This window comes from Oryzias melastigma, linkage group LG7, assembly GCF_002922805.2.
Source record: "Oryzias melastigma strain HK-1 linkage group LG7, ASM292280v2, whole genome shotgun sequence".
Lineage (NCBI taxonomy): Eukaryota > Metazoa > Chordata > Actinopteri > Beloniformes > Adrianichthyidae > Oryzias > Oryzias melastigma.
In genome coordinates this window covers 27,978,989-28,002,041 of record NC_050518.1, presented here as the reverse complement: position 1 = coordinate 28,002,041, position 23,053 = coordinate 27,978,989, and the positions used below count along the sequence as shown (strand labels likewise).

The following is a 23,053-nucleotide window of genomic DNA, read 5'->3' as shown; positions in this document are numbered from 1 at the left end:
TTTTCTCCTCTCGCCTCTGCCATGCATGCTCGGCTTTCCATCAAACCCCAGGAGACCAAATGTGATCATGTCAAGTGAGAATTAATCCCTTTGGAGCTTTTCCATAACAAATGTAACTAGATTGCACCTAATAACACATCAGTTTCAAGAGGAGATAAGGGTGAAATGTGAGCTGACGCATTAATGGAATCAATTACATCAAGATTTTGAGACTTTAGCTCACTGAAAATTAAGACACTTCCTGAAAACTTCAAGAGGGAATTTAAGTATTTTCGCTGTCCTTCATAAAACTGTCTTTTGATATAGTTTGAAATCTGACATAATGGAATATGGCCAAGTTTTTATCTTTATTTGAATGGTAGAATCAGGCTAAATCAATGTGATGTGTAGTGACAGCTTGGTCATTGAATAGTTTGTTCTTTTTTCATATCTAACACCTGGTTCACACCGGACGCCGAAGCGCTGCGGAAGCGCTGCGGAAGCGCTGCGGAAGCAGTGCGGAACGGAGACCGCGTACTTTCGGCGGCGCAGAAGCCTCGCACCGTGCGGTGGATTGTTTCGCCGTCTGGTCTATTTTCGGCGCGAGCGGTCTGCGTCAATACTGGCAGGAAGTTACATCAAGACACATCAGAAAATTCAGTTTATTTTCAAAATATAACCAATTTTCCGCAATAAAACACTGCGATATACAAATGTGATCATGTTTTTGTGTCTAAACAGACTAGAGATGAAAATAAACACACAATCACAACACACACTTCTCTCTGTGTCTCAGCAGATTAATTAAAGAGGTGTAGGCCTACAAAGTATTGCTTCTTAGTAGAAACATGGGGAAATATTCTTAGGTTATTAATTTACATGATGGCAAAAACAAAAAAACAAAAAAGCTCTAGCGCCAAGAAGACGATCAAACTTGACTATCTATAGCAAGTAAAAGTCGTTATCAGGGCCTGCCAACCATCATGGAAAAAAGTGCATCTGCTGTGAATTGCAGGAGAGAGCGGCACGCGCACTACTCCACGTCCAGTGTGAACCTAGCAGTATACACTTAAACCCTTAATATTCTTTATTAATATTTAAGTTGGTATTTTATTATTACCTGCAGACCGTTACATACATGTAATCATGGCTATGGCCAAGCTAAACTTATTTTTTTTGCCAGTAGGTTGTTGTGCTTGGAGTGTTCACTCATGATGAATGAACCCGTGTGCTTTTCTCTAACAGTCTTCTACATGCCAGCCACGCTTTGGCATCAGTCAGCGTGCATCTCAGACAGTTTTTGCATCCCAGTAGAAGTTTACCTTACATACATACATATGTTGAAAGTAAACCATATTTTAAAGGAGAGAATTCCCCAATTCAAGAGTGAGGTGAGCAATAGGTAGGGCTGGGCACCGATTGGATTTTATGCGGTTCTGGTGCCAAAGCGGTTCGTTGGTTTCGGTTCCTAATTTGTGCCAATTTTGGTACTTTAGTAATAAAAATGAATGCCTACATCTTCCCAAATCAACACATTTTATTCTCAAGTCACATATTGACACATGGTTAAGACCTCTGCGTCAAAAACTGACGTGTCCTTTTTTTCCGGTTTTTCTCATTAAAATAAAACCAACCCTTGATTTAAGCAACATTTTTGCCTAATTTGTCATCTATATAAAGCCGCTGATGAGGTGAGAGCGTGCGCCGTGTACCGCTCGAATATCTGGCTGCATTTCACAGCAGATCACAGAAGTTTGACAGGCGTCGCATCAGAAACTCAGGAACTCAGCTTTGGCCATCTAACGTTTTCAGTGACCCGATCAGCGGGTAAAATGCTAATCCAATACGAGCGTTTTTGTCCTGGTGCAGCATGGTGGTTCTCTGGCTGCAACCAGACTTCAGCGGAGCTCGCCCGCTCCACACGCCGGGAGAGAGACAGCTGCTGCGGGGAGCACGGTCAGCCTGCTCGGCTCTCCTGAACCGTGGTGTTCTATTTATTTTTGTTGAGAAAATAATAAAACAAAAACTGCCCTATTTTTCCTCCTCTCAGGTTAATGCGTAACAACGTTCAAACTCATTCACAGAGACACAGAAACAACAGAAGTGGCTGTCAGGCACACACCCCCAAAGGGAGATCAATTGTAACTCCTCAGACAAGCTCTGGATCACAGGCGGTTTCAGCGAAAGAGCGGTGCACTACCGGTTTGCCCAAAAGAGGGGCGGGTCATCTGTTTGCGGCGAAAGAGGTTGTGAAGCTCAGATTTAATAGGAACAACGAGCATGTCAAAAAACGTCACCACCCCAAAGAAATCTATGTTTGACGTGGAGGTCTTAACTATGTGTCAAATATGTGACTTGAGAATGAAAATGAGTTGATTTGGGAAGATGAAGGCATTATTTTTATAACTGAAGTACCAAAATACGCACAGATTAGGAACCGAAACCAAAGAACCGCTTTGGCACCGGAACCGCATAAAACACAATCGGTGCCCAATCTCAAATATTAGCTAAACTCCAAATTAGCATAAAAAAGCTCAGTAGAAACCAAATGATCAAAAAAAAAAAAAAAAGCTAGCACATTGCTTTAATACTAGCTAAACTTCAAAGCCAAAAATTCCCTCAGTTAACTGAATTACTGAAAACGTTAGCATGTTGCTAAAATAGAAGCTAAACTGTAAATTAGCCCAAAAAACCCCAGTAGATAACAAATGGGCCAAAAATGTTAGCATGTTGCTAAAATATTAGGTAAACATGATTATATTTAAAGTTTTGTTGCTAATCTACTTAAAATTTGAAAATGTAAACACTTTCTCATTCATTCATGGGGCATATTTTGTTTAAAATTTCAAAAAACTATAAAGTTCATAAATACCAAAAATATAAGCAGTAACGTCCTGAACGTTTTGATACCAAGATTACTGAAATAGCTGAAAGTGTGATTGAGTTTTTATGTGCAGAAAAACGTACAGAAAGGAGCAGGAGAATCACTATAGTGTGAATGCTTACTAAGCAATCACACAATAAAACACATAAACAGTGAGATATGAGGAATGAATAACATGAACAAAGTTAATGTTTATCAAAAGGAGCTGTTTAACCATCAAGTCAAGATGGCTTTTAGCTTCCCAACATGGTTCATTTCATGTGCAGCCTGTGTTCCTAAATTGACATGAAAGAAACTTGAGTTTTCATTTAACTGGAGCCACACTTCCATCTTAATTGCAGCAGAAACAGGCTTTCTATTGATGGATTGTCTTCATAAAGACAGTTTGAGGAGCAGGAGTTTGTGGAATGCTGCTTAAGTTGCAGAAGTGTCCATGTGGTGTAGTGTGCATGCTGTGGTATGTATGCAATTAGCTTGATTGCTTGCATCCCCCGTGTATGGCTTTAATACATCTTTCCTCATCAGCTCCTTATGGTGCACCTCCACTACCTGCATTCTCTTCTAATCTCCTCACTTTATTGTTATATTGAAGATGGGAGCGCGCGTTTTAATGAGCAGGAACTTTATTGATAGAAGCGGCAGACTACCTGCATTGCTGAAATGAAAATGCCCAAATGAGTCCTGCAAACATGCAAGACATTAAGAAAAACATATGTGTGTGCATCTGTGTGACATAGGTTGTTATGCTTCACCGCCATCTGCCACTCTTCACAGGCTGAGGTGGGTAAAAAACAGAAAAAAACCTGATGGATGAATATGCAAGCATCGATTTATCCTGTTTCTGGCCTACCTGTTTATCCGTCAGTGCGTACAAGAACTGATGATCCGGGCTGAAGAGGAGATCTCTCAGGATGGGGTTCCCGTCGCTCACGACCACATTCTCATACAGCAGAGCCGGCTGGGAAATGGAATTGACCTGAATCTGGAAAACGGCAGAAGAGAAGAAAGTCTTTGTTGTAAATGATTGCTTCCTGACTGCAGGTCTTTTCATTTGTTGCAACACAGTTTCCACTCAAACCAAAACCAGCTGGAGCATAGAGTTGTTTTATAGGTGAAGACAAAAGTCTTCCCGTCCAGAACGCTGCATCACATTTATCTGTGTATCGTCCTTAAAAATGATCCAAATTTAAATCACAAAAAACAGATAAACTTTCCTTTTTCCTTAACTGAACATGTAAATTAAAATGTAGACATTTCATTTCCACAACTTTATTTAATGTTTCAATGCAGACACCCAGAATTGTATAAATAAACATCTTCATTTGTGAGTTTGTGTTGCTGAGTCTGCTGGCAAATCCAAAAACTGAGGGTCAATTTTCCTACAGGAAGTCTTTCTTTTTTTGCTTTTTCTTCACCTGAATCCCTGCTTGTAATTTCCCAGCCTGTGTCTGCTCATCTATCACCTGACAACAGTTTAGTCTCCTAAAACTTCCTCTCTCTGCACTCACTCTAATCAATTGGATTTTTTTTCCCCCACATTGGTCTCAACAGCCTTTGTGGTTTATAAAGTGCCACACTACTGCCAGAAATTCCTTAATCTTTTTTCAGACAAAGCGGTGAATTAACAAGCTGTTATCACTCTGTGAGCTTTTGCTACTTGTGAGAAGGAAGTGAAACACCGGAGGTTCACCTGGACCGAAAAATCATCCAGTGATAACACCATTCACAATATTACTAACGTGGTATCGTAAATGAATAGTAATAAACAGAGTCATGGGATATTTTTGAGATTTTTTTGTCACACTTTGACTCATTTCATTCACTAACTTTTATTATATAAAAATCTAGATTTTTTTGTCTTTTAGGCTTTTTTTTTTAGTTCTGTGTCAGAGCCCTCATTGTAGTCTTCTAAAGTCCATTTCTCAGATGACAACAGGTTTCTTTAGCTCTGGGGTCTCTGGAAGCCACATCTAACTAAGTAGTAAAGTAAAAAAAAAAAGTAAACTAACTCAAACTTTATTCCACTCATTTACAAACAGTTAAAGGAGAGTACGTATCAGTCTGCGAGGCTATGGACTACACTACCCACAATGCAATCCATCAGGCAGGGCTTTATAGCTTACATTGTACTAAAACATTTTAAACATTTTTGAGAACCAAGTAACACAGAAAATCAATCAAAAGGTTGTTAAGCATCAACCAGATGTCATACTTCACGCGTGCAGCATCCTGAGGTGGATTATCTGTTTTTGAACAAATATACCGCAGTGGTCACTTAATTAACTGTGATTTTGGGATTTCTGGTTGAGATGCCCCACAAATGGTAATATAAAGTCTTTTTTTAATCAATGCTGACATTGTCCTTCCTACCAACTACTATATTTTCTGCATTGAGATGATCCATCATGATTCTCAACTCATTGATCAAATGCAGGACAGTGTTTCCCAAGGACCAGGGTTGGGAAACAGTCTTATGTGACACAGAGTCTTTTATTTTGAAAGGTCACTAGAACATAAACTATTTCATTTTTTGCAAGAAATACTGTTTTTTCTGTAAATTAATATTTTCTATGTAAATGTATGATTTTAATGTCAAACACAATAGTTCATTTATATGTATCATAATAGTAGCAATGACACAAATACAAATCAGTGTCTCATTTGTCCACAGGATGAAGAAAGACTTTGAGGTCTGCTGTCAGTGACAAATCAACCTAAGAGGATGTTGCAGACTCCTGCTTTAGCTGCTCCATTTTTATATTTTTCCTTACTTTAAAGGTCTGTGGAAAAGTCAAAATAATACAAAAACCGTGGTCAATTTAGTCGAATATTAATTTTTAAGAAGGTAAACGTCTTCAGTCTTAGTTCAGTTATGTTGTCAACTGTTATATTGAGGGACTGGGCGGGTTGAGGGAGGAACTGTGGAGGAAGGGGTACTTTGCTGAGTAAATGTTCGGTTTTCTTTGTGTTTTTAATGTGTATTTTATTTGCTTTTATGTTAAGCGCTTTGAGTTTTCCATGAATGGAAGGCGTTATTCAAATACATAAAGTTTGAAGTTTTTTTTAAGGAAGATGTGAACTTGATATCACAAAAATCATTAAAAAAACATTCTGTAAAAAACTTTCACTTTTTCCACTCTGTGAATTACTTCACTGAGGATAGAAAAAGAATTAAAGAAATCCTTTCAGATTGATGATCCTAATCCTGATGGATATAAAATATATAACCTGCTGAAAATGTCAAAAGCAAATCTAAAAAAAACGTTTGTGATTCTATCAGAAAAGTTGAGATTAACCAAACTTTTCTGGACTCCGACAGTTGTGTGTTTTCTTCCCTTTTGTTAAGACCCAAAGGTCATTTATTTTAGCGGTCCCCTACGTTGCTTCCACATCAATAACCTCACTGTAAAACTCTTATTGACGTAAAGCGACTCTGACCTTTTGTTGCTCTGCTTTTTACAGCTCTGATGATTTCTCTCTCACTGTCAAAAACCAAACAGTGCACGCGAGTATTAAACACAAACACTTGATGTTGCCATCCTCAGACCGCTGCACGCCTGGACCGTCATTTCGGACTGCGGTGGAGCGAAGCGGTAATGGGAGCGGAGCTCGCTCTGCCCTACAGCTCGGGGCAGAGGGCAGTTGGAGAGGGATTCAGGTCAGCTGGCACAGAGGAGGCTGCAGACTGAGGCAGGTGACTGTGAATTCTCATCAAGCCGCCTGGCCTGCAGGTTTCTGTGCTCCTTCTGTGACCTGAAGCACAGATGAAACAGCAGCAGCACAGAACCTTTTACTTTTTTAAAATGTTTTAATCTTCCTGAAAATTTACAGACATCTTGCAATCTTGCGATATTTTGTGTGATTGCTTAGTAAGTATTGAAGCAGTAATGATTCCTTCGCTCCTTTCAATCACACTTTCAGGGATTTCAGCATCAAAACGTCCAGCTTGTTCAGGACATTACTGCTTGTATTTTTGGTATTCATAAATTTTATAGTTTTTGAAATATTGAACAAAATATGCCCCATAGGAAATGAATAAGAAATGTGTCAAATGCAACATTTTTAAGTAGATTAACAACAAGACTTAAAATATATTCATGGGCTATGTTTTCATCTTTTATAGTAATTTTCAAAAAGAATTGGAGATTACCTAATATTTTAGCAACATGCTAAAGTTTTTGGCTAAATTAGTTTACTGAGAACTTTTAGGCTATTTTGGAGTTTAGCTAGTATTTAAGCAATGTGCTATTTTGGCTAATTTGTTATCTATTGAGGTTTTAAGGCTAATTTACTGTTTGGCTTCTATATTAGCAGCAAGTTAACGTTTATGACTAATTTTTTTTTACTGATGAATTTTAGGCAGTTTGGAGGTTTAGCTAGTGTTTAAGCAATGTGTTAGCTTTTTGTCTAATTTGGCATATACTGGGGTTTTTATCCTAATTTGAAGTTTAGCTCATATTTTAGCAACATGCTAACATTTTTGGCTGATTTGTTATCTAATGGGATTTTATAGGCTAATTTAGTGTTTAGCATGCTAACGTTTTTGACTAGTTTAGTTTACTGAGAAATTTTGGGGTATTTTGTAGTTTTTAAGCAACAAGCTATTTTTTGGCTAATTTGACATCTACTAAGGCATATATTTAAGCAACATACTAAATATTTTTGTAAATTTGGCATGAATTAGGGATTTTTCAGCAATTTTACAACAAAAATTATAAGAAATTTAGGTCACCTTCAGCACCCTTTCATAGTTCTTTGACAAAATCTTCTAGCAAACTTCCGTTTTTGCAAATAGCTTTTGCATTTTCAGTAAATCCCTGCAGCAATTAAAGTAAATTGTGTCACCATTTTTAACAAAAAGCTTCAGCATCTTCAGCAACTATTTCAGCAAAATACATTCACTCTAGCATTATCACAGGTAATGCAACTTTTCTAGTTTGTTTAGGCTTTCAAAAGTGCAGCTTTACATGACAAAAGCCCATCATAAATGTCACCCGCCTCTGCAGAGCTAAAATACTGAAAAGGACGCCCCTGATGAATTCCACTTCCTTCCTGTGTTGTGGCTAAATTCAAAGCCACATTAGTGAAAATCAGAGTGACAGTTGGGCATTTGAAAATGTGTTATACCGCCAATGTGTGCATATTTTTTATCCTTACAGATCTTTAAAGATGAAAGCGAGTGAGTTCAAAAACAGCATCTACCTGCTTTAAAAGGTGCCTATTAAATATGCTTTTTGTAACTGCTCCCACGACGATTATAAGCCCAGGAAAAAAAAAGACCCACACAGCTGACTGCTTTGATGTTAGCAAGAGCTTATGAGTCATTAAAAAGCTCCTTTTTTTACTGATTAGTTTACCTCTTTGAAGTCAGACAATCATACATATTTCTGCCCCGCTCAGCAGTGCCACTCCGGTGAGTGCGCCTAGCATAATTGCTGCAATTTGCATTCTAATTATCCACCAATCAATTAGTTTTATATCACAAAAGAAATAAAACTGTAGATCAACTCAGGCACATTAAGGGAAGATGAAGGATCATGCAGAACAGAGATACCGCTCTTTCTACGACGGTTCAGCTCTCCATCACGCTTTAAATTCTCCTTTCGGAAGTGATTAACAGCCACGCTCTGGTGGAGCCACAGAGCAAAAAAAAAAAGAAAACAGCGCAGATAGACGTGCAGATGCTCCCATGGCAGGACAGTTTGATGCTGATGATGCCCGCTGAGCTTTTGGATCACAAGTTTGTTCTTTTTAAGTTAAAAAGTGTTAAAAATATTGCCTGAAACGTCAATAGCGTCTCTAAACATGCTCAGATTTGAACTTTTATACATTTCTTTTTTCTTTTTCAGATTGAAGCATTTTTTACTTTATATCAGGGGTGTCCAAATCCAGACTTTGTGGGCTGGTGTATGATGGCCTCTGCCATTGAAGCTCCTAATTTGGACAAACACACCTGATCCAGGTAATCAGCAGGTAATTAGCAGCAGGTAAGCCTGGCCCTCGAGGCCTGGATTTGGATACCTCTGCTTTATATGAATCAGCGATAACTTTTCACTAAATAGATCCTTAATTTAGAGAAAAATTATCTTGAAATAATTGAAAAAAAGGAAAACATATATTATACAAATTGATTTATTTCAAGCAATTTAATCTATTTCAAATATTAATTCATAACGCAATAAAAAATACATTAACATAAATAAATACATGAATTGTAATTAATGTATTAAAAAATATAGTATAATTCATAGTAATCATATACATATCTGCAGTTATGCACACAAAACATCAAATCAAGGGTGTCAAACTCAATCGCACAAGGGGCCAGAATTCAAAACACACCTTAGGACGAACAGGATAAATATTTAATAAACACACTAAAACTACATTTTTAAAACTTTAAAATCGTAACTTTTTAACATAGTTATAAACTACATATATACCATTGCCTGCAATAATGCTAGTGTGAATGCTGTAAGCTGAAATCACTGAAGCTGATAGCTGAAATCACTTGAGCTAATAGCTGAAAACGCTGAAGATGATAGCAAGCAAAAATATTAGCTTAATGCCAAATTAGCCTAAAAATACAAAAAAACTAGGTTAGCCAAAACACCTAGCATGTAGCTGAAATATTTGCTAAACTTCAAAATATCCTATAAAAATCGTACCAATTGGCAAAATTGTCAAAAAAAATCTAGCAAAATGCCAATTTTTAAAATTTTTTAAAACCGTAACTTTTTAAACATAATTATAAATAATGAAAAGGCAGGAATAATATTCCAGAATAAATAAACTTAAATCTTAAATAACTTTCAATATTTTACTCTCCATAAAAATATCTATTTTGTCAAAATTATACAAGTTAGAAATAAGCACAAGATAACATCGGGTAAAAATCAAATAAAATGATCTGGTGGGCCGGTTGAGTTACCCGGGGGTCGGATTAGGTTTGTTTAATATAGTTTGATTAATCGCTTACAAAGGAAGTACACAGAATGGAAATATAGTCCCACTTCTTTTATGATTTACTTAACTTTTTATTTATTTTCTTCTTTTAAATAAATGTTTCCTCTATTTAAAATAAATCTTTTTCAAACTTCATAGAATATTAATTATTTTGACAAATACATATTGTTATTTAGATATTTAGATGTTTCTTAATAGCTGCTATTAAGGAGCTTTAATTTGGATGTAAACAGAAGTGAAAGTACAAGATCTTCAGGTTATATCTGATCATTTACTAACAGCAGAGTAAAACTATGTGACGATGTTCTGCTGTTTGGCTGCTATGATGGCAGCACTTGTAAACCTGAAAGCCTGAAATGATCAAATGCTGCCTGACATTATGAAACCTCCCTCTGAGGTGGACTTCAAACGTGCGGCTGACAGAAGGAACCCAGAGAGACTTTCTTTAATCTCAGACTTTTGGAATTGTCCTTGTATCCACTTTATTGCCTCTTTTTCAACGCTTGCTTTGATTTAGAACTTTTTAGAGATGTTTCTAAACGTTTGGCTGATGTTCAGTGAGCTTACTAAACTTCTGTCTTTGAAAACTGAAGCGTAAAAACTCCCATCCGGATGGAGTTTAGCTAAAATGAGAAAACACTTGTGTGTTATCAAATATTAAAACATATGAGGATAAAAGGTTGTTTTTTTCTAATTTTTCATATAGAGAATCTTTGTAGCACAAAGAAATCTGATTTTTTTTGTTTGTTTTTTTATTCAAAATAATGGAAATTAGCTTGTTCTTGTCCTTTTTTAATAAAATGACACCTAAGACTTTCATTCTATGTTGTAATAATGGCTCGTTGTACATTTTTGGGGTCTCCACAGCAAAATTATTCTCTTTTTTCAAGACAGAATTTTCAGGTTTTGTATGATTTTATGTGTATTTTGTGAAAACAACATGGAAAAAAGACAAAATAAAGATAGGAGAGGTTGTTTTGGTTAAAATGATACCAGCTAAGAGACCAAGTAGTAAAATTGAATATATTCAAATATATTTGTAAAATAACCCTTTAAATTAACCCTTTGGCACCAGAGCTCCAGTGTTTATGTTCTTTGATTTGCTACAACTTTTCAAGTGTTAACACGATAATTCCAGTAGATTTTGAAGTAGAAAAGCGGCTTTTCTACTTCAAAATCTACTGGAATTATTGTGTTAACAGTTGAAAAGTTACAGATTTTGTGTTCAAGTAAGCTTTACGTGTTAAAAGGGTTAATTTTCTTTATATACACTCTAAAAATGCCACAAGAACATGCCAAAAACACAGCTTTCATCAGATTAGGCCTTTAAAAAGCTTTTCCTAAATATCTCCCGCAGCTGTTTGACTTTACTTCATATCTCCCTTTTCCCCTTTGAGATTTCCTTTTCCTGATCTCCTTTGTCTCTCCGCTTTATCACAGACATCAGACTCTTTATCTCATCCATGTCCGACACAGAAGCGGCCTGTCCGGCTTCATCTGTTAAACATATTAATGTCAATTACATGGCTGAAGGAAAGAAAGGGAAAGAGGAAGAGGAGAAGGGCGGGATGCGGAAAGGACAGGGGGTTAACCTCTGCGTTTTTTTTCACCGGGACCAAAGTCACAGAGGTCCACCGAGGAGGCGAGTAATAAGCCTGTTAACTTTTTCCTAAATGTCCGAGTGAGGCTTTCATGAAGAGGGGTGAAGACAGGGTGGAGAGGGAAGGCATCTTCCTAATGAAAGTGTGTGACTGTGTGTGTGTTAACAGCTCCTATTCATGATCCCCAATGAAATTGATTTTGCTCTCATCTGTTGAGAGTCTGGTCTGCACACACTCACACACACACAACCACAGAGGGATCATAACTCAGCAGCCGTTTCAAAAAGGAATTTCAATTTAGCACCAACAGACAGAGAGGGAAAGACCCCGAACGGACATTATATATGCAGGAAGTCGGAGAGAGGGATGGGACCAAAGCAAGGAGCGAGAATGGCAGCACGGGTGGGGTGGGGGGGTGGATTTAAAAGGTCTGCGTCTGTCTGACCCTGACTGGAGGGCGTCCAAAGTATCGCAGCACACCTGCTGACTGCACAGCCCACATCTCTGCCTTCACACCAGCCGCATGAGCGAGACAGGTTACCGCCGGTGAAATTAATCATCGTTCTTTTGTCGCACCGCTGCTCTCTCAACAGGAGGCTGGCCTGAAGTGACACGCACGCACACACACGGAGTGACAATCAGACAGCAGGTCTGTGACAGCATGCCACTATCAGCCTGTTTGGCTAACAGCTAACAATGGCTGGCTCAGGTATAAAAAGAAAATCTGAGCCAATAAGAAAAGAAGTGTTTTTGAAAATGTGTCATTTTATTTCTGCAACTCTGGGGCATCGACCTGTCCTCGTAGTGTCTTATTTTAGGGTGAAACGTGACTGGAAGACCCGCTCCAATGAAAATGGTGGTTTTTCTCATGATGGAGGACATGAATAAAGAAAATTAGGCTCAAAATTGCATTACCAACCATCTATGTTTAAATGCAAACTGTAAATTCACTTTCTAATCTCAGCCTTCTACCTTCAGGTCTTCAAACACACATTTGTTTTCCTGGTTCAGTTTTTTAGTAAACAGATCTCGGTGAACTGTGAGATCAACCAGGTCTCCAAAAAATGTCAGTTTTACTGATTGGAATTATAAAAAAAAAAAACTATTTGAAGGATCGGAGAGGATTTTGAGTGATGTGAGTTGACTCCACTGAAGTAGTCAACAAGACTTGGTTTATTGTTATTATGGAAAACCCAGTTTTGGAAGTTGTCTGTTGAACATCCAGAAGGACTTTCCTAATTATGTTCCTGCAAGACTAAACATGCAGACACTGAAGTAGTTTTTGGTTTATCAACCTTTTATTGGGATTTTTTAATTGTTTTTGCTGGACTACAAACTACTTAATACAAACTCAGTCTTCTTTTCATTTTGGTTCTTAGAGTTTATAAATATGTTTCTTTTTCTGACAGAATTACATTTCAGGAACTTTTATTTGTCAAAATTGGGGATTTTTTTTAGCAAAAACAAAAATTTTTGACCGTATGTTTTGTAGTATAAGTAATACAAAATTAAAAATACACTTCTTATGACGACATACATGATTTCTTCTACTTTATTGTGCATTTTTTGGCCGCTGCGACTTATACTTTAGACAGAGATTGGAAATTACAGTAGGTTTGAAATCCTCTAAAATTTGTAGCAGTTGAGAGATGAAGATCAATAGTTTCTGGAGTTGACAGGAGTGAAAAAAAAGTAATCAAATGGGCTCATAAAAATTCTCAGTCATACCATCCGAGCGTATTTGATTTGGATCCATCGTCTTTCTTCCCCCAGACCCCTGACATGTTTTATTAGCCTTATTAGCAGTGTTGGGATTTCTGTCTGACATGGAACACCTCTGGGAGAGCCAGAATGTCACAGTATCACACTCACTCACATCCCAGATGTGGAGCCGCAGAAACACACTTTATAAGCCAAAGAAGAGAGCAGAAGACGCTGTTTTCACATCCCAGCATCTGTTCGCCGCTTGCATTGGACCACATCTGCATCAGAGGGAAGACAGGGAGCCCGGTTCTCTTCCTGCGGTGTGCCGGGCTGGTCTGGCACCGGAACATGTGTGTTCGTAATCTTTGACCAGCATGATAGACTCGAGCCTCCCTTCTGTGCTGCCTTTTACCAGAACACACAGTTGGCTGTCCTGCCTGCGCCCATCATGACCACGGGCGCTAACAAGTCTTTGGAACACGAAGTCAAGGCCCGGGGGCCGGATCCGGCCCTCCAGATCATTTTACTGTATTGCTATTAACAGCCCGATGTTTTCGTCCACTTATTTCTAACTTGTATCATTTTGACAAAGTATATTTTGATGGAGAATAAAATATTTAAAGATATTTAAGAATTAAGTTGATTTATTCTGGAGCGAAATTCCGGACTTTTTATTATTCATAATTTTGTTAAAAAGTTACAGTTTTAAAGTTTTAAAAATGGGCATTCTGGTAGCTTTTTGACTATTTTGGTATTCACTAAGATTTTAGGCTGTTTTGGAGTTTTGCTAATATTTCAGCTACATTCTAGCTGTTTTGGCTAATTTAGGCTAATCTTGTTTTTTTATGCTTTTTCGGAGCTAAGCTAATATTACAGCTACGTATTTGCTTATTTTCTTGTCTGTTTTTTAGTCTGTTTTTGAGTTTAGATAATATTTCAGCTACATGATACAGTCGTCGGTGACGCTTAAACATGAAATCTTTAACATACTGTAACTTTTCAACTGTTAACACAATAATTCCAGGAGATTTTGAAGGAGAAAATCATCTTAATGGTTGAAAAGTTACAGTAAATCAAAGAACAAACACTGGAGCTCTGGTGTTAAAAGGTTAAAGGTTTAAGTTGATTTATTCTGGAACAATATAATAATATTAATTACTTATAAAGGTAAAAAAATAAATTTTTAAAGTTTTAAAAGTGTATTTCCTTGTGTTAAATACATGTTTATCCTGTTCAGCCTGTGCCTGAAGGTGTGTTTTGGATTTTCGCCTCCTGTGCGATTGAGTTTGACGCTCCTACCTTGGAACATTCACCAGCCTCCTTCTGAATTCTCTTTTTGGCCGTTTTTATTATAATCATGAAAACATGCATTGATGTTGGAAATGTTGCACCTCTTTCTGCAGAAAAAAATAAAAATAAAGAATCACCCATCTCTGTTGGTAACAGAACTAAAGCATAGAACACTTAGTGATGGAACTAAAAATAAATGTAATGTCATTAGAGAAGGTGATGTAACCGGTGTCAAAAAGAAAACGTGAATTATTCAGTTTTAGAGTGGGCTGATCTGCATGAAGATCTGTGGACTGACCTTCTTCATTGGTGGATGAAGACAGCATTAAGTGACTTGTTGGAGTAGCTTCTGGAGAGGTTTCCCTTCCTTCCACTGTCTTGCCACCCCTGAGAATACTTCTGACATAACTAGGTCTGGCTGTGCACTAAAGCAGCAGCTCTCCATTCTTCCCCGAGGCGCATTCTGCAGGCTGTTTCCAATGTGCAGCTAATGACGCCCGTGCACTGCTGCAGACTCTGTGGAAGGCAGCAGTTGGGACAGAGGCTGTCATAACTGGCAGACTCTATAAGGGAATCGGTGCAGATGTGAGCCTTTGCTTGGTCTAAAGCTCTGCAGCCAACCACCAACAAGCTAATAGATACTCCCGACTGATTACTGTTGCAGAATTTTAAATGTGTTGCTGTCACACGAAGACTTGATTAGAAACACTTTTTTTCTGGGTCACATGATGTCATTTTGTCAATAAGGTGCTTGTTGATCAAGGACTTCAGCTCATCTTCTTCTCTGTTCTTGGATTTTCTGGTCCCAAGAGAGAAAAGGGGAGAAAGCACAACATGGCTAAATGAAAAGAACAGCAATGATCTCACACTGGTCTGTCCTGCTGTTTGACAAGCGTGCATGGGGCCTCAGCTTTATCTCTTTGCATTGATTTTTGCCACGGCTCCTGAAGCGAAGGTGGAGGAACACTGTCATACATATCAGGGGTTTGCAGAAACTTGAGTTAATTACTTTTTGCTCTGGTAATAGGTTTAGCAGGGGTACATAATTAATTGCGGTTTTAAGCGCGGCCGGATATTAGGAATATGTTTTTGCCTTCCTAATCCATGACAATTCACTTTCTGCTTGCAGCTCTACACCTCTAAAGTGCAAGACTTCACTGGAAGCAATGACTGACGATGAAGCAGCCACGATTATGTGTCACATTAAAGATGCAGAAGAAATGCCTTCAGTTGCAGAAATTCTGCTTAGAAAGATCTTTGCTTGAAGTCTGAATTTCAACTGCCCTCATGGGCGGATACCGGGAGTATGTGTTTGTAGGCCGCTTTATAAACCCGTAAAGTCAAAAATGTATTTCTACAAATATGCTACTCGTGACAGGTTGTAGCGAACGCTAATACAACACACACGAGTAAGTAGGGGTGAAATTGGTGAAAACGTCCGCCAAATCCTGAGCCTGTATTGCTGTTCAGATATTGTGCGCGTTCCTTGCTGAAGCCTGACTGTTAGAATCAAGGAAATTAGACAATCTACGCACAGTTGTGTGGACATCCTGGTGTCCTATGGTCAGTTCTGTGTCACCTGTACACACCATACATGCAGCATGCACACGCCTCAGTAAGGAGTGAGTACTCACACCTCACAAACGACTGCAGTGGAGCGTAATGACACTATATGACAGCATCACCCTACTTTGTAAGGGTGTTCACCTTCCATAAGCTTTACAGATGTTTCCTGATACACATGGTACCGCATGGTACCACAATGATACATTCAATTTACATGACATTCCTTGAGGTGGCCCCACAAACCGTGAAGAGGCTATATCAGGGAAAAACTACTTTTTGAGCTTTTAAGTGTATTCTACTGTTCATTCCTCACTATAGAGAACCTCAAAGCGGTATTTTGATCCGTTCATTCATTTCTGAGTGATGCGCTCTCAACAGCAGCCCCTGCTGTATATCCACATTTATTTCATTTGGAACACTAAAAAAAAAAAAAAACATTTGTGAAATACTATTTATTTCACACTGGAAGGTGGAGCCTCGTTGGGAGGCCTGCAGTTTCAAGTGTGATGATAACCCTCAGTTTCTGTTGTTTTTTGCAATTTAAGGTTTTATTTTACCATAATATAAAATAATGGAACCATCAACAGGCTTTTACACCCTCTTTACCTTTAGAAAGACTTAAAACCCCTGAGTCGTCCCTTCAGTTTTGCTGTTAAAGGCCTGGACTGCTGAGGTTCATTTTTGGAGGTACTGTCCCTCCTCTGTTCTTTCAATTCCTGATGTATCAACGGTATGTCCCACAGCTGCAGTTGATACGTTCTCTTTTTTATAGAAGATGTTTCAGTGAATCTGAGAATGTCCTATTGATCTTGGATAAATGCCCTTCTTAAATCTGGCTCTGCTAAAGGCCTGTCTCATTCCAGGGGAAGTATTTCCTTTCCGTTGTCAGCCAGTGTATGTTTAGTATGGGGGAATGTACGGAAATGTTTCTGATGAAGTCAGCAAGTCCCTTACTGAGGCCAGATGGAAGCAGACTCAGAGGATTTTTCCTAAATTGGTTTGACTTTAGGATCACACACAACTATTGATCACTGACCTGTTAATTGGCAATTCAAGTTAAACTTGAGAATGAAAAAGTATATGTGAAATTAGGGCTGGGCGATAAACGATAATGATATTTATCGCTTTAGAACTTTTTCTCGATATGAAATCAGTGGGCTGTGAAAGTTGATACGTTAATGCATGCAATTAATCTAACAGAATTAATGCGTTATTATTTATTAATTTGGCCACCCTGACCCTGCCATGGGGTGGGGCCTTGGAGACGCCCTCAGGCATCCTGACGTGCAGCAACGTAATACAACTCAGACTAAAATACATTTGATATTTTATTGAATAAAAGATATAATACAGAATTTATTTCTAGTTTTGGACAAAATTAATCTTTTATTTTAGTAAATGAGGCGGAAGATGGGCTGCATGGTGGCGCAGTGGTTAGCGCTCTTGCCTCACAGCGAGAAGGCCCCGGTTCAAATCCCGGCTGGGACCTTTCTGTGTGGAGTTTGCATGTTCTCCCCGTGCATGCGTGGGTTTTCACCGGGGACTCCGGCTTCCTCCCACCGTCCAAAAACATGCTTCATAGGTTCATTGGTGACTCTAAAGTGCCCCTAGGTGTGAATGGGAGAGTGGATGGGTGTGTGATTGAGGCCCTGCGACAGACTGGAGACCTGTCCAGGGTGTACCCCGCCTTCGCCCATCAGTAGCCGGGATAGGCTCCGGCACCCCCTCGACCCCGACAGGGAATAAGCGGCCGAGAAGATGGATGGATGGAGGCGGAAGATGAACGTTGTTCTGACAGCTGCAGCGCAGAGCGAAAGACCCGCTGTGGTGGTCTGCAAGTGGTCTGCAAGTACAAATTCAACAACAATAAAACCAGTCCTTTTATTTTTGGGATGGGGACCGACATGAACTTTCTATGATAACAAGCACCGGCGTTGACTAGAAATCGCTGAACTCCGCGGTTCACTGCATGCCGCCGTTTTGAGAGGCAAGCAGTTCAGAGTGGACAGACACACCCCCACCTGTGAGCAGATTCCAGGTGAGTTGACCTGAAATCCAGCGGGATCAAACTTCTCCCCCATATTTTTCTTAGATTATTTTTTACAAACATAATAGGCAAAATTTATGGGAAAAAGGAAAAAGCTGGAATTGTGATTCATCACGATTAAGTTTTTCCAGGTTTGCGATTAATCAGTTACATTTTTTAATTGATTCCCAGCCCCAGAAATGAGTCTATTGCGATAGAATCCCTTCCTTTTGATTCCGATTGCTTTGCCATTATGTTACCTAATTAATTTAAGTTTAGAAAAAATATTTGTCCTGTCGCCTGAATAACAGCAAAAATAGCTCCTTTGTTAAAAACAAACAAAAAAAAACATTTCTCTGGTAAGAATAGTCAACCTATTAGTAATTTGCCAATTCTTAGTAAAATAATGGGGGAAAAAAAATTTAAGATCAAATAATTTTTTATGTCAATGAAAATAGTTTGAATTCCATCTATCAACGTGCTTATAAAAAGGACACTCCCCAAGGACAACTTTAGTACAAACAACAGACGACTGGTTACATGAAATAAAAAAAAATGAAAAAAAATTGTTGGTCCTATATTATTAGATTTAAGTGCAGCTTTTGATTTAATGGATCATGAGTTACTAATTGATAAATTGAATAGTTATGGGTTCAAAAGTTCTGTCACTAAATGGATCCAAAGTTACTGTATCTTGAAAACAGATCATTTACTGTTCTGTTTAATGGAAGTTACTCAGAGACGCAAAGGTTATGTTGTGAGGTACCACAGGGCAGCTGCTTGGAGCCACTTTTATTTTCAATTTTTACAAATGATTTACTTTTGGTTTTGAAACATGCCATTATTGCACTCTATGCAGATGATTCTACAATCTATATCTCTGGCACCAAAGCAGACCATCTGAGTCAAGATCTTAATGATGCATTGAGAGCAGTGGAGAATTGGAGGATAAAGCTGCTTTACTTAAAGTAGCAACAGACAGATTAATATAAGGTGTTGATTTGTTGACAGCACTGTTGTAAGATGGTAATGCTATGATGCTACCTTGTTAGATGCTAATGCTGTCATGCAAATGCTAACTCGCCCCTCCGTGAATCTGCTTTATGTAAATACAGACCAGTTTAACAGCACAGTAGTTTCGTAGACCGGGCTTTAAGACGTGGTGGATAAATACAAGATTATTTCATCAAACATGAATAAAAAATGTGTTTTCCAAATAATAACAGAATGGATTCCACTGAGTTTTAGCAGCATCTTTTAAGCATTAAAGAGACAGTGTTGCACTTAAAGTGGTGACCTATCAGGTGATATGCTTAATATTCCACCACTTAAAAGTTCAGTTATAATGTTAGTGATTATATCATAACAATAATCCAAATCATGATACTGTTTTCAAGCTGTTTATGTCATTATTTAATGTAAAATGTAATCACCTGGAGGCAGAATTAGGAAATCTCTAATAAATCTGTCTTTGTTTTCTCAGCATGTTTGAATTTGAGTTTACAGTTAGATGACAATCAAGACCTTTTATAAATTCATTTTATGCCATTTTATTTTCTTCAAAATAAATAAATGAATAAATAACCAGAAAAGGGTTTAATAGTAAAATGCCTTAGCTATTTCTGTGTAAAATAGTTTTATAACTTGGGAGGTAAAAATATGTTTGGCTGCTAGATTTTTTTTTTTCTCAGTTATCTAGAAAAAAACAAACAAAAAAAAACATTTGCATCATGTTCCTTCAGAGCATCTATATAAATTTCGATAAGAAATGAATATTTAAATCTAAATAACTCGGTAATGATTACACATTTCTGTTATGAGTCACAGACTGTTAAAATTTGACAAATATAGTTATTTGGTTTATATCGTGATATATTGCACAATATGGAAAAAAAAAACTATATCGCCCAGCCCTTTGTGAAATACATATTTTAGGAAAAGCAGGCCATCTATTTAAGGTGATGTCTGTTTCTTTTATTATTATTCACACAATTTCACTTAAGGCCCGACATGAAGGTAAAGCAATGACGAGCTCGGGGTGAAACAGCTACCGGCCTCTGTGCTGCTGCTGCTGCTGCTGCTGCTGCTTGTGACAGATTCTCCAGTGACTTTCCTGTGACTTCATTATTTGGGAATGCCCTTAGTAGCATGAAATTGAGGATTTCAAGGTGAGCCAGCGAGCTCAGGTCGATGAAAACACGAGACGGATCAGGAAGAAAGATGTCCTCCCACACCCAAATATATCTGCTTCTCCCAAGCTACAACATTCTCTGCACCATGAAGAGGGTATCACCCCCCAACAGATGAGGACGACCGAGGACACATTTTTAATTCTCCAGCTTTCTGTAAGTTTGCATCTGAGCAGCTTTCTTTGATGTGGTCTCACCACTGCTTTGGAAACATTTCTCTTTTCTTTTATCCATCTGTCCAGCTCTCCTCCAGCTCTCTCGTCAGTGTATCTGCCTCCCCCCTTGATGCACCAGCTCAGCTGACACACATGGGCAGCCAAGTGGAACACACTTGTGTACCTCGCACTGTGTGTAGGTGTGCACGTGTCTCTCTCCCTGCAGTGAGTGGTGATACTATTACTAAAGTAGATCAATTTGTCAAGAGCAGAGAGGTGTGGGCCCCCAGGTCCACTGTACTGATGTTTTTGAGAACTGTGGACTTGAAAGACAAGGTTGTTGTGGATGAACAAGAAAAATCGATTCCACATCAACCCCATTTGTTTACACGCACTCATGAATGAGGCACAGAAAATCCCGTTTCTGGCTGGAGCAAACCCCAAGAAGACGGGCCACTTCATCATGTTGACTTTGACAAAGAGCGGTCAAGACTTCAATGTTGACTCTGCATAAACAAGAGGTTTCTCCACCTCTAAAGGCATCATTATTTAAAGGAGGATGGGTGTAAATTATCAGCGGCTGACCTAAACGAATAAAATGAAGAAAACAATGTCGCCGTTCGGTCACAGGGTGAGCGTTTACTGAACAAATGATGAATGCTGCTCTCTTTCTCCTCCCTCCTCGCTCTCCTCTGGCCTGTTGCCACAGCGAATAATTGCACACAGAGATGGGAGCAACATATTTAGGAAAGCCAGAACTTCAGAAGCCACAAGCTTATCACTTCTCAACAGACACACACTCCAGCTGCAACTATGATACAACATTTGCTTGCAGAAATGTGGACACACACTCTCACCTGCGGTTGCAGGTGAGCGTATGCGAGCAGTGACTGATGAGCAGCAGAAACCATGCATGCCTGTGTAAGAAGATTATTCCTGAATTAGTTTTAGCCTGGTTTGTTTGTGAGCTGACTGTTCATTGTCCCTGTACATCAAAACCAATTAAAGCAATAGCAGTAGCATGATTTATTATTTTTGTTCTGCTAAGATAAGGATGTAAATGAGTATTAGAGGAGGTGTGGCTACGGTTAGCTGTAAGGAAGCAGTGTAGAACGCATTTAAAAACCAGCTGACATACAGTAGCTCAGCACCGTTTTTAGATGTGTAGAGCAACCTGTTGCAATATCACTCTGGCTGCCAAGTCTTTGAGGGTCCCTCTACAATGAAAATCCTGTTTTTTTTTTGTTTTTAACATGTCTGTGTGTCATTTTTCTTCTGAAAGAGAACAAATGTAATAAGAAATCATTTTATTTTTACATTTCTGAGTATTTCTCCTTTTAAATCAATCAAACTGTCTTGGACAGACTCTGTTTGAATGAATGATCTTCTTTCCATCAACAGCTCTGCTGCACATGCACTAAACCCTCATCTGTTCCTAGTGTCTAGTTCAGGTTCTGGAGAAGAGAAGATGGTATCTTCACATTGACTGCAGTCAAATGAGCCGCCGTTCACATTTCTGTGGTCAAATCAGCATCACTGGATTTTTGTGTGAGTTTCATCCAATACTTACAGTAGCAGGACTGAAAATCAGGGGTGGAGCTACTCTGCTCCAAAAGCCACGCCCCCTCAGAAGAGATTTTGGAAATAGAGGGTTCAGATCAACATGAAAAATGGCTTTTTAAGACATTTAGGTTGTGGGATTTTAATTAAAAACGTCATAATCATAATTAGAACACTACTTTCTGTTATTGCACATTGTATTAATGTCCTGTCATATTTTGTGACATAGTTGTTAGTTGTTCATTGTTCACATTGCACTAAAGTGTTCCGGTTGTTTGACATCAGATTTTGGTTTGTACAGATAAATATGTTAAATAGCTAAATAACTAAATAAATTGAATGGCAGGAGATGATTATGTCTGGCCCAGTCTGTTTTCTTGTAAAAATTAAGATTATTAATATTTGTGCGTTTTTATGTGGTCTAAGGAAAGATCAAGAGAAGTCAGAGTACAACTGCAAATGTTAAACATTGCTTTGTGTTCCATTTGTATATCTTTAAAAAACAATGTATCTGTTAAAGATCTTAACATAAAAAAGCATCATAGAACTTCATCTTGCACTGAAAATGATTGGAGTTGTGGGAAATGAAAAGAGACAGACAGATCACCACTGATCACATTTGCCGTCTCTGGGAGTCTCAGCTGAAACAGGCGGCAGCAGATCATCCAGGGAAGGTTCAAATGTAATGTTTGTTGGCATCTCATCCTGCTGTGACTTCCACAAGCCTTTATGGCATTGTCTGCATTGCATCAAAATAATAATAAAAAAGTCTCCACTTTATGAACAGTTGTACAACTTTATCTAAACAAGATTACACATTGGAAGTTTCCAACTGTTTAATAATTTACATTTTTTGAAAAAGTTGGCAATAAATTACAGCAGATTTGCTGTAAGAGGATGAAAGTGAAGGGCTTGTTTCCTCTGCACACAATATTTACATGTTTCCTGCATAAACAGTCCAGTGAGACCACCGTGTTTCTACCCAGAGTGAGTCACTGCACGATGTGAAATGCGTTTTCACAAATCCAATGTTTACTGTGATTTCAACCAAACTGTTGGAGAAGAACCGACAAGCTTGAACGGTCAGAAACGGTGACACAGGAGTTTCAGGTTCATCCCATGTTTCTTGTCTC

General features: G+C 38.4%; 1 protein-coding gene across 1 annotated transcript in view; it reads right to left on the bottom strand.

Annotated features, from left to right (window-relative positions):
* Positions 1-23,053, bottom strand: part of plxna1a (plexin A1a) — a gene marked incomplete in the record, with an annotated part of 315,581 nt that overhangs the window by 155,039 nt on the left and 137,489 nt on the right. Inside the window, 1 exon segment of the mRNA XM_024293231.2 lies at positions 3,714-3,845. Within this exon segment, the coding sequence (XP_024148999.1) occupies positions 3,714-3,845 (132 nt within the window).